The 16660-nt window shown below is 38.7% G+C and overlaps 1 protein-coding gene across 2 annotated transcripts in view; it reads left to right on the top strand.

The window, feature by feature from the left end:
- The window catches only part of LOC137654499 (uncharacterized), a 125518-nt gene that overhangs the window by 30499 nt on the left and 78359 nt on the right, over positions 1-16660 (top strand). For both annotated transcript variants that reach the window (XM_068388173.1, XM_068388172.1), the window contains exon 3: positions 1858-1924. In XM_068388173.1, coding sequence (XP_068244274.1) covers positions 1858-1924 — 67 coding nt within the window. The remainder of the gene's footprint in view (positions 1-1857; positions 1925-16660) is intronic.

Here is a 16660-nt window from a genome sequence, read left to right as displayed (position 1 = left end):
AGGGGTATAAGTACATCCATGGCATTTGAGCGCAGATACTGTAAGTGGGTTTTTGGAAGCGTCAAACGACCTTCACAGTCCACTACCGGCAAGATGTGACGCAAAGGAACATGGAAACACTTTCCATAGGTCCTGTGGTGGCTGCACAACAGATGGTTTATTTTACCTCAGGCTCCTTGATGGACAAGTAACAGATGCTTTATAGCATTGGTTATCTGGGATTAGTGTGGGTTGAATATCAGAGTGACTAACATATACAAACCTGGAGCTATTTTATACAAATTGCCCCACCAACACCAGTCCCCCATGCAAAGTCCTGCCTGCAATCAAAAGTGGTAAGGATACACTGGTGTGTGAGTGAGAGGGGTAGCTGGCAACCCCCACTACTCTTACTTAACCCCCCCCTCCTCTAACTAGTGGTTAGGTAACTGCCATCGCGCTTTAAAGTCTCAATGGCTAGTCTTCCAGCTTCGCCAAAAGATAATCCTATAAATAACTCCAAGTTTGTATACATTAGGAAAAATACAAATTACTTTAAAATTTATCATTTTAATATATTAGGAACCTTTCCTGTTATGATATATCTAAGTGTATGGTAGCACGTATATTTGTCAGATGACAGAACATTGTCTTATGAATATGTGTACAACTTGAGTTTTTGATTCAAAGACAATGAATTCATGCATCATGCACAGTATTACTTTATTTCACTTAATTTATTAGCATTGAATAGTGTAACTGATTAAGCAAAGATGTACTCCTGGTGAGTGTTATCCTCTTAATTTCTGATGCCTGTTGACTTCACCATTTTATTATGCATCCTTTAAATGGCCATTATTATTTCACGTTGTTGCTCTTCTTAGTTGAATAAGCAAGAAAAGGTAGAAGGTGGGTTTCATGTCCATAGCAAATAAATTCCATTATACAGTACTGTATATAGGTTTTGTTTTTTCTGATAAGTGTTCAGTGTTCATAGTAAGTTTTGTTTAACCTGCTTGTTTGAAATGTGATTCTGTATTATAACAGCCTGCGATTGTGCTTATTTATTTCTTAGGGAAGACAGAATAGATTCAGGGCTTTAATAATACGAGAGAGAGAGAGAGAGAGAGAGAGAGAGAGAGAGAGAGAGAGAGAGAGAGAGAGAGAGAGAGAGAGAGAGAGAGAGAGAGAGAGAGAGAGAGGCTAGTGTAAGTTTGAGATTGGTTGTGGAGGGGAAATTTAATGTATGGAGGTAAGGTCAAAGAATGGAAAGACATTAAAATGCTGCCGCACAGTGGTGATGGTATGATTGAGTGACTGTTTGTTAGGTATGTTTAGATGAGGAAATTTTCCTGATGAAGTAGCAAAGAGTAACAATTGATATCTTGTAAGTATAAAGGTAAGAATGCAACTGTAACAGTTGTAGGGATGTAACATGTGTGAAAAGTTTAAAGTGAAGTGGAAAAGTTGTATGTAGCATGGTATATTACTTTTAATTGAATCAATTGAGGCATTACTGAGGGTATTGAGAATTGTTATGTAAAAGATTATCTGTTGAGTGTGTTTAAAAGTTTAATGATGGAAGCAAAGGATATGTTTGAATATATAAACAAGAGAGAAACTGGTTTGGTGTAGAAGAATTGAGTCAGAGGCAAGGGCATGTTGTCATCATGGCTATTCAATATGTTTACAGATGGAGTGATGTGAGAAGAGAAATTGCAAATATTGTTTTCTTTTTATTACTAGCAAAGATTTTCATGTTTATTTTAAAACTGTATTTATATCTTTTTTAAAAGATTGTTTTTCTATCATTTCCATTCAACTGTGTATTGTTTTTTTTCTATTATTTCTATTTGACTGTATTTTAATCTGTTACAGCTGCATACCTGACATCAATCCTCTTAAACTAAGTAATGCATTGAATGTAGAAGCTCAACATGATAATGTAAGTAGACTGGCCTTTGTTTCTGAATAGAACTTGTGCTTAATTTATATAAAAAAATTTTTTTTATAAACCCTTGTTTTGATATTGTGAGATTTGGGTTCCATAAAGCTGTACTGTATATGTTTTTTATAAAAATTACGTTCTTGTTTTACATGGTGTTATTTTCATTGTAGCCAAAATGCCATAATATTTGAGTTTTAGTCTGCTACTAGAGAGGTACTAGCATTGGCTCTTTGAGGGATCACCTCTGAATTATTTTGGCATCTTTTATCTTTTAATAAACCTAAAACCGTTAAAAGCATTCTCTGGCCAACTCAAGTTCTAGAGAATTTGAGTCCAAAATATATTTTTAACATCTTATATATATATATATATATATATATATATATATATATATATATATATATATATATATATATATATATATATATATATATGTATATATATATGTATGTATGTATGTATGTATGTATGTATGTATGTATGTATGTATGTATGTATGTGTATATATATATATATATATATATATATATATATATATATATATATATATATATATATATATATATATATATATGTATATGTATATGTATATGTATATGTATATATATATATATATATATATATATATATATATATATATATATATATATATATATATATATATATGTATGTATGTATATATGTATATATATATGTATGTATGTATGTATGTATGTATGTATGTATGTATGTATGTATATACAAGGCAAACAGAGCATGTCGTAGAGAAACAATAGACCAGGTTAATTTCATACATTGAGATATTCTAGAAATTCACTCATAGATTTGTTTAGATGAATTTATTCTTAAGGCAGGTGGTCACTTATATAAGGCAGTGGATGCCATGCAAGTTCAGAAGTGCCCATAATGCAAGAATGATCCCTATTGCCCCTTATTGACCTTTAGGGAAGTGGTTCACAGACCTTTGACCTTTACTAGCTGAGAAACTGATCACTCTTCCAAGAACACCAGATATTCTCAGACAACTGCAATGCCACTTGATATATCTGACCACATGCATAAAAGTTTTCTATGTCAATCATAGCCTCCAAGATCAAACAAGTTCTCAGCATTAGAGGAGCACTTAGTATAAGGGGTGTAAAAGGTGGATCTTTCAGACTGGAAGAGAACATTTTGGTCACTTGCATTAACAGGTACAGATCCATACTGTCCTACATTCTCCACTTTGTTGGGTTAAATTTTGCTGACAATTCTGTGCTCAGTGTCACAATTAGGTTCATCATTTAAACATTAAAGGTTGAGAAGAAAGTCTGGTGGATTGTGGATTTAGTTCTACAGTTCTTGAGGTAACAAACCTTCAAGCCTCTGTAGTCTGCTAGTCTAAGGAATTTGATTGTCACGACTGGATTACTCTAGTACCTACTCCTTAAGCTCAGAGCTGAGAACAAATATCCCACTGAGATTCTTCTCAGACATGTAGAAATACCTTCCGTAGAAGTGGTCATGGGTTGGCACCGAGTGGAACTTAACCTTTGCCCAGTGAGAGCTTTGCAGACCTTCCTAAAGTTTAGCAGAGTTAAGGGGTCCAGTAAAGAAACTTTTTTTTTTTTGGAGTAAGGTTACCTACCAGGCTTGTGCCTAAAAATGCCATGTCGGTATTCTTTAAGTCAACGCTCACAATGGTATGAACGACTAAAACTTTTAACTGACATAAGTCAAGGGCCCTAGTGTCATTGGAGAGGCAACTTCTCTGAATTTCCTCAGGAATTTGTCTAGATTGGAAGTTCAAAGCAGGCCATTGGAGAAGCTACTCTGTCTTCGCTATTCCATATCTGTGTAGGAGGGTTCGAGCTCTGGGAATAATTGATCACCACGACCTTTTTTATTAGCTGCAGGCATACAGTACTTGCGTAAGGTCTAATGTATACTATAATTTAAAGTGTACAGGTATATAGAAGGTTTAGTGACTAATGAGTTTAGGTATGATCTCAGCATTATTATGTAAGGGTTGATGAGTTCAGAAGGAACTAATTGGCTAGAGTTGGAGGTACAGTAGGGTCCCGAATTACACGTGTTCTAATTACGCGATTCCTCAATTACGCGATCGATAGTTTTTAAAAATTAATTTTCCTGTATTTGCGAGGAGCATTCTAAATCCGCGAGTCAAGCACCGCGAAGCGTAGGAAATCTATTGTTTTCTTAATTGTATTGGGGGGGGGGGGTGATGGTTCCCCGATGTCTGAGAAGGGGGGGGGGAGAATGTGAGAGAAAGATTTCTGTTCAAACATTTTAAGACTAGTTTTGGATGAAAAATGTTAAGGTTTGCCCATCTGTTGTGTGAACTTGTAGCTAGGCCTAGCCTAACTGTCCAACACCTATATGTATAATATTACATATTTGTACTAATTAATTTTTATACTTACGTTGTGATTATGGTGAAAAATCCTTATTCATTAAACTTTAAATTAAAAACCATCAAAATAAAGACTATTTTATATCATGCTACTGCCAAACATGTCACCACAACCAAACCCATTACTTTGTTTAGTACGTTCCATCGCCGATCATAACGAACTCGCTAACCAATTTTAACAACTGTCTATAGGTTAACTTTTGCGGCAAAAGATATCTTACCAGGTACTATGTAATAATAATGTTATAATTAATGTTTTATTTATCCTTAGAAAATCAAAATATATGAAATATGAGCAATTTTGTTTCGTGTTTTTTTTTCCTAAAAAAACGCCTTCTCAAAAGGAAAACGTTTTTTTTTTTACGTTTCATCGTCGATCATAAACGCATTTACTCCTGAAAGTGATATTGAAGAGCTTTTACTAAAGATGTTATTATAAATAAAGATTATAAATAGGTGGTAAAATATCTATAATTAAAGTGTAGCAGCATCAAGAAATGTTGGGGTTCGCCCTTTACATAAGAATGTACTGTACATTGGATTAGACAGAACGTAGAAAAAATCAATTAGGGAAAAATCGGTATTCGATATCCTCTTCATCAGCATCGTCAATCGGGCTTTTTATTTTTTTTATTCTCAGTCGCTAACTAGTTATCGCACTGCCAAGATCTGCACACATTCCGATAATTCACATTTGAAGGTTTTCTGGGAGAGGATGGATAGAGAAAATACCGAACTATATAAAATGTTTTTTTAACCTGTTAAGCGTCACCCACGTGATAAACCGTTCACCACGATCTACTCGGTACCGCCTTCAACTGTATATTCCGTTCATGACTTTAATTGCCTTTTACAAGCCGTCAGTCTCGTGATGTTACTTTACTCGTATAGTAAGTATAGGATCACCACTTGGCAACACTCTCAGCATATGGGGACTGTGAATAGAAACTTATATGATGTCTGGCAACTATTTTTCTGAAGGTAGCTTGATGTTACAAAACTCTGGTTTGAACTGGTTTCCTATCTACGGGCCAACCAAGGGAAAGGCCCGTGCCAACAACAAGTGTTGGCTTTAATACCCCAACAACAACAACATGGTTTCCTATCAGTGCGCTCGGGCGTTCATGCATAAGTGGTGATTTTTGTTGTTCCTTTTGTAATGAAAGGTCTAAAGAGGAAGGTTATTTCTTTAGATGAAATAAATGATATTCTTGTTGTGGAATTTGATAATGATAACCTGTTTGATAATGAGAGCACTAGTTCTGAATCCTCCAGTGATGAGTATATTGAAGAAACAAAGTTTTCTTTCGATTTCGAAAGCGAAAATGACTTCTCATTACCGAAAGACTGGACAACGAAATTTCACAAAACTATAAAGGGAAAGGAAACGCCGAGAGAGAGAGAGAGAGAGAGAGAGAGAGAGAGAGAGAGAGAGAGAGAGAGAGAGAGAGAGAGAGAGAGAGAGAGAGAGATAAAGTGGATAAATAATGTACAAATGTATGACGAACATATTTGAAAACTATACAGGAAACGATATGAAAGAGAGAGAGAGAGAGAGAGAGAGAGAGAGAGAGAGAGAGAGAGAGAGAGAGAGAGAGAGAGAGAGAGAGAGAGAGAGAGAGAGAGACACCTATCCCTTTCCTTTTGTTGCTTATCCAGGCGTAAGATTTACGATTGAAGATAAAAAGAACCCATTAGAATATTCAGTATTATGTAGCCATTTGAAATTAAATAATAGTAGTATTAATTGTTTTTTTTACTCAACCGTTTAATTAATATCCCTACTTTTAACTATAATTACGAATTATAAGCATAAAGAAATTATATTAACTTTGAAAAGTTATCATTAGTGAAATGACCGCTCAGGGCAAAAAAAGCGTGATTATCGTACAGCAGCCTATTGCACACTTGCGCCTAGTGGCCGTGTTTACGTGTGGGAGTGTCATCATGGATATACAGTACTATACTGTAATTTTTAACTATTGCTAGATACGTACTGTATCAAACCTTGAAAACCCTTTTTTGTTTTTTGTATCTATAGGAAATAATTCTACATCATTCGGAAAATACTGAAAACAGTAAGCTATGCATAGTACAGTAGTAAATACTACAGTCAGAAAATTATCAAAACTTTAACAACTTTTTATTGTTTTATTTATCCATAAAAGAAATTTTGTACAGTATTTTATAAAAAAAATCTATAAGAAGGATTTCTTACAGTATTGTTAAGATAAAAGCTACAGTATATATATATATATATATATATATATATATATATATATATATATATATATATATATATATATATATATATATATATATATATATATACACCTATATATATATATATATATATATATATATATATATATATATATATATATATATATATATATATATATATATATATATATATATACATACATACATACACACATACATACATACATACATACACACACACACACAGTGTATATACAGTATATATATAGCTAGAAAGCTAGAAATGGAGTGAAAAAAAAATTGACGGGTAGGTTGCTGTTTGCCGCCATGATGTGTTTCGAAATATACGAATTTCCAATTACACGAGGCCTTTCATCGACCAAATTCTCGCATAATTCGGGACCCTACTGTATTGTCATAGAAACTTCTCATGATCTGGACGAACCTGAAATGTACATAGGTGAGACCTGTGCTCTGCTCTAAATATTTTCCTGTTATTACTTTGTCTAACTACAACTTTACCATTACTGCTGTCTTAGAGGCTTCCCACGATCTGCCAGAACCTGGAATACTCTTGGGTATAGGTAAGACCTGTGCTCTGGTCTAAATAATCATCTCGATTGTTCCTTTGTCTAACTAAAACTTTACCATTACTGCCCTCTTAAAAGGCTAGTGTGGTAGGTAGGTATGAACTTGAGAAGATTTAATGAAGTAAACATAATCTTTATACAGTATTGGAATTAATTATTTCAATACTTATCAAAATTCATTACAGTAATCACTCGGCTATCGTAGGTGTTAATGTGACACGCTCCCCCTCCCCTCTATAATTGAAAAACCGCAAAGTAGATACAGAAATAAATCTATGGTAAAGTTTTGTCATTCTTTTTATAGTAATTTTTCCTATTTATTACTTTTCGTAAAATATTTTATTTTTAATTGTTTCCTTTCCTCATTGGGCTATTTTCCCTGTTGGGGTCCCTGGGCTTATAGCATCCTGGTTTTCCAACTAGGGTTGTAGCTTAGCAAGTAATAATAATAATAATGAAGCCAAGCTTTTAGAAGCCCTAAAATTACTTTGTTCCGGAGTAAATACAAACCCTCCGCTATTTATAGGGGGATACTTTTGGCGTAGCTGAAAGACGAGCTATGATAATTTTAGTGAGGGATAACTACCCCATCCGCTAGTTAGCGGGGGGTGGGGTAGACTGGCTACCCCGCTCACTCACACCTCTCGGCTGAGTAGCCTCTTTACTTCTTGGCTCGGTAGAGAACGAACATGCTGCCATTCTCTCCTGCAAAGACTTGCCTTGATTGTTTTTGTCATTTTTTTTTTCTCTTGTGTGGTTTCATTTTTCTTATACATTTATATGCGTGTATATATGTATAAATGGAAATACAGTAATCCCTCGCCATTTCGCGGCTCAAGTTTCGCGGTCTCAGTGCATCGCGGATTTTCAAAAATATTCATAAAAAATTAGAAAAAATGGTGCGAGAGTTACGCTGGCGCTAGCAGAACAGCAGAAGACAGAGAGTACGGTAGAACATCAGGTATCAACACGGAGATGGCGCGCAACTCAAAATCCACCTCTCTGATTCGCTGGCCATCTCGGCTCCAGAATCTTGCAAGCTGATTGGCCGAGCCTCCGAGAGGCTTTACCCAGCATCTCTCCTTGCCGTGCGCCCCGCGGAGAACGCATTCATTGTTCTCTCTCGCTTCGCTTGTGTTGCTTAGTCTTGCCGCGTGGAACTTTTAGCGGTTTTCTTGTGCTTTTTAATGTAAAATAGTGCTTGTGACGCCCTTGAAAATGGCTCCTAAACATCCTCTACCCTCTACATACTCTAGTGAACCCAAGAAGAGAAAAATGATGACGGTGAACGAGAAAGTAAAATTATTGGACATGCTTAAGGCAGGCAGTAGCTATACATCTGTTGCCCGCATTTACAGAGTGATGAATCGATGGTTTGCTACATAAAAAAAGATGAAATGAAAATACATAAAAGGACACTAAGCGAGTTGTGACTTCTCGTAATAAGATAATTGTGCAATTGGAGAATGCATTATCAATGTGGATATTGGACTCTCGGGAAAAGAAGGTTAGTCTCGATACCAACATGATTCGAACCAAAGCCAAAACCCTGTATGATAGCTTAGTTCCTGAAGGAAAATCGAACGAAGACGACGAAGGTGATGATGACGACGAAGATGATGATCCTGCCCCACGAGAAAAACGTGGTTTTGTTGCCAGCAAGGGCTGGTTCGAGAAATTCAAGAGGAGGTTTGTCCTTCGCAACGTTCATTTGTATGGGGAGGCCACCTCGGCAGACCAAGAGGCAGCTCTTCGTGACGTCGAGGACGAGTTCCCGAAATTAATTAAAGAAGGTGGCTATCTCCCGGAGCAGGTTTTCAATATGGATGAGACTGGCCTCTTCTGGAAGAGGATGCCGTACCAGATGTTCCTTTTCAAGGATGGAGGAAAGAAACCAGGGTTCAAGGCTCACAAAGATCGTGTCACTCTCCTCATGTGCGGGAATGCTGCGGGCTTCATGCTCAAGCCCGGCTTGATTTACAAGTCCATGAATCCTCGGGCATTGAAAAACAAAAGCAAAGCCCTACTGCCCGTCTAATGGATGAGTAATAAAAAGGCATGGATAACTAAAGCCCTCACACTTGACTGGTTCGGGAACTGCTTTATCCCACAGGTGAAGCTGTACCTCGCGGAGAATGGGCTGCCAAGGTCCTCCCCTTGATGGACTGTGCAGGCAGACATGCAACGGATCTGCATTATGACGGGGTCCAAGTGGAGTTCCTGCCCCCCAACACCACTTCTCTCATACAACCAATGGATCGGGGTGGTCATTCGGGCCTTCAAGGCCCTCTACATGAGGTCCACGATGGAGGGCCTCATCTCTTCCGTCGATGAAGACGACGAGGACTTCAGCCTCAAGAGATATTGGCGGGAATACAACATTGCAACTTGCCTGGCCAACATTCAGAAAGCTCTGTGAGATGAAACAGCGAACATTGAATGCAAGTTGGAGAATATTGTGGCCAGATGTTGTTCATAACTATGAGGGATTTACGCCAAACGAAGTTCATCACTCCGCCGTAGATAAGGCTGTGAGACTGGCACGGTTTTTTAGCCAATGAAGGTTTCTCTGACATGACGACGGATGACATCAACTCACTGATCGAGTGCGACTCGGAGCCCCTAACCAACGAGGACCTTGTCGAAATGACAAGATCAGCGAATAATGAAGAAGAAGAGGCAGCCGATGTCAACGACGAAGGTGAAGAACGTGGCCTTACCTTGGACAACCTGAAAAAGCTCTGCAACATGGAACGAGTTCTGCAACAAAGGGCGCACAGGAAATCGATGATAATATTGTCAGAGCCATCGAATTTAGTAACTGTATTGACAGTGTAATGGTGTTGTACAAGAGCATCTTTGCTCAGATGAAAAAACAACGTAAACAACTTCCCATCACGATGTTCTTAGTGTGCCAAAAACCTTCTGCAGAAGGATCAGATACTCCTGCTTCCCACCGAGCCAGTACGCTGCCTCCTGTAGTTTTTCCAGCTCTATCGGAAGCTGTCGTTGACGACGCACCGCCTCTATCAACCGACGATGAGGCGTCACTTGAGGAGCAGTAAAGCTCTCATTAACCTGTGCAGTAATTCATCTTCATCTTCGTCACCTCCATCATACTGCACAGGTGTTTCATCGTCATTTATCAAGATCATCATCATTTATCAAGATCATTGTCATTGTTAGAGGTAAGTTACATATCCTGTTATAAGAATAAAAGAGCTCTAAAAACATATCTACAGTATATACACAGTACACTATTTATATCTACATATGTATGTACATGTACACTTACACTCTTTATATTATTTATGTATAAATGTAAATGTATATACAGTATACGTAATGTATTAAATATTGTTTGTTCCGGCGTAGATACAAACCCTCCGCTATTTATAGGGTATACTTTCGGCGTAGTTGAAAGACGAGCCATGATAATTTTAGTGAGGGATAATTATCCCATCCGCTAGTTAGCGGGTGGGGTGTGGGGTAGACTGGCTACCCCGCTCACTCACACCTCTCGGCTGAGTAACCACTTTACTTTATGGCGCGGTAGAGGACGGACATGCTGCCTTTCTCTCCCGCAAAGACTTGCCTTGATTGTTTTTCTGTCATTTTTTCTTTTTCTTGTGTGTGTTTTCATTTATCTTATACTGTACATACATGTGTGTATATGTATAAATGGAAATATACGTTCATGTTGTTAGGTACTTGTAACTTTAATTTCTGTTGACAACGTATCCTACCTTGCCGCCCTACCCTGCGCTGATGGTCGGCAAGTTCTCAATAATGACGTGTGTTTGTTTCATTACTGAGTTAAAGGGTATAACAGTTCAGCTCCCTTTCGAGGAATTATCTTACAAGGAAGGTGACTTATTCCCCGAATAGTTCATGATGTGCAGCGGAGCATGAATTGTAATTGATCACAACTTTTATATTCTTTTCTACAGATAGAAGCGACGTAGAACACATGGCCGATGGCGTAAGGCCGCCCTGTTTGTTATCCTGCGTTCCATGTGGTAGCTCATGAGCTGCCCATGTTACGAGGTAGCAATCGTTGTCAACGTTCAACTTGATGTTCCTCCTTTGAGGGGAACTTCTCTCTCTCTCGCGAGAGAGAGGTATATATTACACCTACGCTTTTTTTCCCATAGAGCTGGGAGAAAGCTTGCCTTAGGCGATGTCCTCCTTCAGGAAGACTTCTCTCTCGTTCGCGATAGAGATTATTACGCTTACGCTTTTTTCCATAGAGCTGAGAGAAAGCTATCCTTAGGCGATGTCCTCCTTCGGGAGGACTTCTCTCTCGTTCACGAGAGAGAGATTATTACGCCTATGCTTTTTTCCCATAAAGCTGGGAGGAAGCTTGTCCTAGGCGATGTCCTCCTTCGGGAGAACTCCCTCATTTGCGAGAGAGATATTTTACGCCTACACTTTATTCCCATAGAGGTGGGAGAAAGCTTGTCTTAGGCGATCTCTTTCGGGAGAACTTTTCTCTCGTTCGCGAGAGATAACTTGTAGGAGTTTGCTGATCCACCAGGGGCGGTGGCAGAGCTTTCTCTGAAGCATGTTAGCCCTTCGGGGGAACGAGTCTCTCGTTTTCGAGAGAAGACCGCCTCGGGCATCGGCGGTCCCCCGTTACGCTTATGGTTTTCCTTCAGGGGCGGAGCGAGAGCCTTATTTTAAGCGACGTTCTCCTTCGGGAGAACAAACCTCCCCTGCAGAGGTGTTATCTTAGATCTTTGAACCTGATTGTTCTCCTTGACCCTTCGAGGTCTCGTTACGATCACCCTTTGGGCTGGCATGATCGTGAGCCTTCAGGCTCTCATCATGTTGATCCTGCGGGTTCTCATGACAGTAGGAATCCTTTGTGACTCCGTCGCGCTGATTCTTCAGGCTCACGCGACTCGAAACCTTCGGGTTTCAGCTATGCTGAACCTTCGGGCTCTCGTAACGATGGTAACGTTGAGCCTTCGCGAACTTGTACCATCAATCACGCTGACCTTTCGGGGTTTCGTGACAGAGGAACCCCGGTTCCTCGTTACGCTGAACCTTCGGGGTCTCGTAACAATAGTTATGCTGAACCCTTGTGCTCTCGTAACTTTAGCTACGCTGAACCGTTGGGCTCTCGTAACTTTAGTCACTCTGACAGTTTGGTGTTTCGTGACAGGGAAATTTTGCTTTCTCATTGTGCTGACCCTTAGGGGGTGCGTAATATTAGTTACGCTGAAACCTTGGGCTCTTGTAACTTTAGTCACTCTGACACTTTGGCGTTTTGTGACGGAAACTTCGCTTTCTCGTTGTGCTGACCCTTCGAGGTCTCGTAATATTAGTTACGCTGAACCCTTGGGCTCTCGGAACTTTAGTTACGCTGAACCCTTGGGCTCTCGTAACTTTAGTCACTCTGACAATTCGGTGTTTAGTGACAGGGAAACTTCGGTTTCTAGTTACGCTGAACCCTTGGGCTCGTAACTTTAGTTACCCTGAACCCTTGGGCTCTCGTAACTTTAGTTACCCTGAACCCTTGGGCTCTCGAAACTTTAGTCACGTGACACTTCGGTTTCTCGTTGCGCTGTCCCTTCAGGGTCTCGCAACACAGGCTACGTTAGGCCTTTTGTCTCTCATGCCCTTAGTCACCCTGATCCTTCGGGGTCTAGTGACAGAGAAACTTCTGTTTTTCCTTTTCGCTGACCCTTTGGGGTCTCCCAACAGTTCACGCTGAACCTCCGGGTTCTTGTGACCATAGTCATACTTATATGAAAGAGAGTTTGCGGACTCTCGTTGCGTTGATCGTTCGCGCTCACACAACACGAACAAATTGGCGCGCATGGCCGATTTGGAGCTTATGACCAATTTGGCGTGCACAATCGGATTGGCGCGCCCGACCAGATTGGCGCGCACGGCCGATCTGGCGCGCACGACCAACCTTATACATACAGCCAACACTGCGTGCACGATCGGATTGGCGCGTACGACCTTATTGGTGCGCACGACCAACTTGGCGCACAGGACCAACTTTATGCGCGCAAACAACTAGGCACGCGCAATCAGTTGAAGTGAGCAAACAAGTCTTATAACAGAGTTTTTCGAACTCTCGTTGCACGAAGTGTTTGTGGGCGCGCAAGAGTATTACTCTTATGACAGAGTGTCTTCTGACTCTCGTCGCAAGTGTTCGCGCACGTGCAAAAACTTGGAGGAATGCCCGCTGCCTGGGGGTTTCCGACTCTCTACAGGTAACTATGACATAGTTACTTTGGGTCACAATTCCTGAAAATTTCATCAGGAATCAGCGACAGAGTTCCTGCGGGTTCTCGTCACAACATCCCTTAGGGTCGTGAGGAAGGAATTCGCAAATAGATTCTGAACCCCTAGGTTCTCATCCAAATCTCTCGGTTCCCGCGATCCAGAGTTAAAAAAAAAAAAAAAAAAAAAAAAAAAAAACTATGGTCGACCTCCCCCCCTTACAGGATGGGTCTGTCAAATGCGTGACTTAATATGTCACTCTACACTCCCAGCTGATTACTATGTCACCAATCCTTTTGTTTTCGATCGAACCACCGTCATCTTCCCTCCACCTTCCCACTTCGAGTGGTTTGGTTAGCAGACAAATCAGCGGGGAATGAAAAGTTCTTTCATTCCAGTTCATTTCCCCTGGCAGGCCTTGCCTGAATGAGACGGTAGTTTTCTCACTAGTGAGAAAGTGTTCGATGGCAACTCCTTCGGGTAAGCGGTCGATGGCAATTATGTCTGGTCTTCTTGAATCAAACCCCCACATACGAGACTTCACCCTTTTCGGGATACTCCTTCCTAAGAAGTTTTACAGAACTTCAATGGGTGTTGTTAAAATAGTTACACGTCTCGACATCATCTCGAGATGTGTTTAAAGAATGACTGGCTCCTTTCTTCGTTTCACCTTCTCCCCTCTGGGGAAATTTAGCTCCGCAAGCCTCAGCATAGCTGACTTCACCTTGCTGCTGGCAAGACTCATTTCCCTTGTGCCTCCTAAGTATAGAAGAATACTTTGCTACGTCCCCAATACCTTTTTGAGGGAGGGTCTTGGGTAAGTCTTAATAACAACAGGTTTTGTACTCGAGTTCCTATGTTAAAGACAAGCCACACTGTTAGTTCCACTGACACAAGCTTTTACAGGCCACTATCAGTGCATTACTTCATATCGGCACTTGATTTTAGCGAGGGTAGGGTCCCCTTTACTATCGATCACAGATCGAAATAGAGAGGACCCCGGGTCATGACCAAGGCCAGTTAGTGAGGACTTCCTCTCTCGTAAGAGTAAGTCACCCTATAAATAGCGGAGGGTTTATATCTATGCCGGAACAAATAACAAATTTGTAAGTAATTTGTAATTATCCTAGTATACAAACCTGGAGCTATTTATACAAATTGGCCCGCCACCCTGTCCCCCGAGAAGTCCTGTCATAAAGCAAAGTGGTTACTCAGCCGAGAGGTATGAGTGAGCGGGGTAGCCAGTCTACCCCACCCCCCACCCGCTAACTAGTGGATGGGGTAGTTATCCCTCACTAAAATTATCATGACTCATCTTTCAGCTACGCTGAAACTATATCAATATAAATAGCTCCAGGTTTGTATACTAGGAAAAATACAAATGACTTACAAATTTGTTATATTTTAAAAAAGAATAGAGTATGAAAAATTTAAAGTTTATCTGACTTCAGAAATCCACAGTATAAAGAGGAGTCTGTGATATAGATTTACACATACAGTAGAGTAATATATTTACAAATCTGTGATGTACTGAGGGGGCGATAGGTGAACCATGATGTGGCGAGCGATTACTTTAATGTTTTCTCCCTCTTTATGTACTGTGGTGTACAACAGGTTCCCATATAATCTTGATATACTTCCAGTGAGAAGTGGAAGACTTAAAAAAAAAAAAAAAAAAAAAAAAAAGAATCCTTGCACTTAGAGTGGAGCTATGTATTTAGGCAGCAACCAAGCGTGGTTTGGGTGGGTTACATGTAGTAATGGTTGTACTAATGAGAGAAGCTGATCAAATTTTCTAAATCTGAATTTAAGAGTTGAGTACATTATCACTAGTTAGGCGATAGCAGTGAACTTTAGTCAATTTTATAGCGATTAGTATTGATTTGAGAATTGTTATATCTCTGCACCAGTACTGATGGCTCTTATAAACAGCTCATTCATACCTTACCTTCTGAGCACAGATTTTTACCTAATGGCTGATAGTTTCTGGGGTCCATTTAATTTTGAGGAATTTTTTTAGAATTTTGGAGCCTTTTTTTCACAAGTTTTGCATTTCTTTACTGATTAATGGAACCCACCAAATTTTTCCGTGCTTTGGAGCTGCTGTTTTGTCATAAAACTCCTTTTAAGTTCTGTACTGCAAAGACAGAATTTTTATGAGAATGGAAAAGAGAAGAAAAATACATTATATTTTTTTTTTTTCTAAAGCGAAATGGTAGAAAAGTGTGTATAGAGAGTATGCCTGAATTCAGTGTATGAGAAGGCAAAAGAAAAGTGCTTTGCCAGAGAAATGAAGCCTCCATCTGACTGTCTGGTTAGTCGTATAAGTCTCAATGGGAAATTGATGCCTTTACTATCCTACTGTGCTAGTAGACTGCAAATAGGAATGTATCATTTATATTTTAAATTTTCAACAACTCTAGAATTAACTCAAATATGATAGTCCTGTATAAAAGTCAAAGAATTAAAAAAATTATGGATCGTTTATTTAAAAGGGAACACAAACTACTTTTTTCAAAATATACTTTACTGTTTGAAATTATTACACAGTGTAATAAATATGCTAAAATACTTCTAAGACTTGAAATCTTTGTTTTCTCTAACAGTGGATTAAATTATGTTAAAATATTTTCAATATCTCTTAATTTTATGCTCTACCTTTAGATCATGATCTGTAACAAGCTTTGCAACTTTAATAGATGGCTGAGTTTATGAAACTCAATGTTACAATGAATTAAAAAGGCTCAAGCATATTAATTTATATGGTAGTTTATATTAATTTGTTTTTATATAACCATGATAGATTGAATTAAAAAGGATCAAGCATATTCATTTATATGGTAGTTTATATTAATTTGTTTTTATATAACAATGCTAGATTGAATTAAAAAGGATCAAGCATATTCATTTATATGGTAGTTTATATTAATTTGTTTTTATATAACAATGCTAGATTGAATTAAAAAGGATCAAGCATATTCATTTATATGGTAGTTTATATTAATTTGTTTTTATATAACAATGCTAGATTGAATTAAAAAGGATCAAGCATATTCATGTATACTTTACTGTGTATTAATTTGTTTTTATATTATCTATGTACTGTATATAATTACAGAATATTGTATATTTTCAGCTTAGAGTTGCAATGAAATCATATTAAATGCTTGCATTAGGATAGAAATTTGAGTTATGAATTACTTTCCCCGTCAATTCTTGTTCATCGTAGTCTCTAATTTCCTTTTTCTTTTCTTTCCATCTTTATTT

Source organism: Palaemon carinicauda, chromosome 15 (assembly GCF_036898095.1).
Source record: "Palaemon carinicauda isolate YSFRI2023 chromosome 15, ASM3689809v2, whole genome shotgun sequence".
NCBI lineage: Eukaryota > Metazoa > Arthropoda > Malacostraca > Decapoda > Palaemonidae > Palaemon > Palaemon carinicauda.
This window is presented reverse-complemented; position numbering and strand designations above follow the sequence as displayed.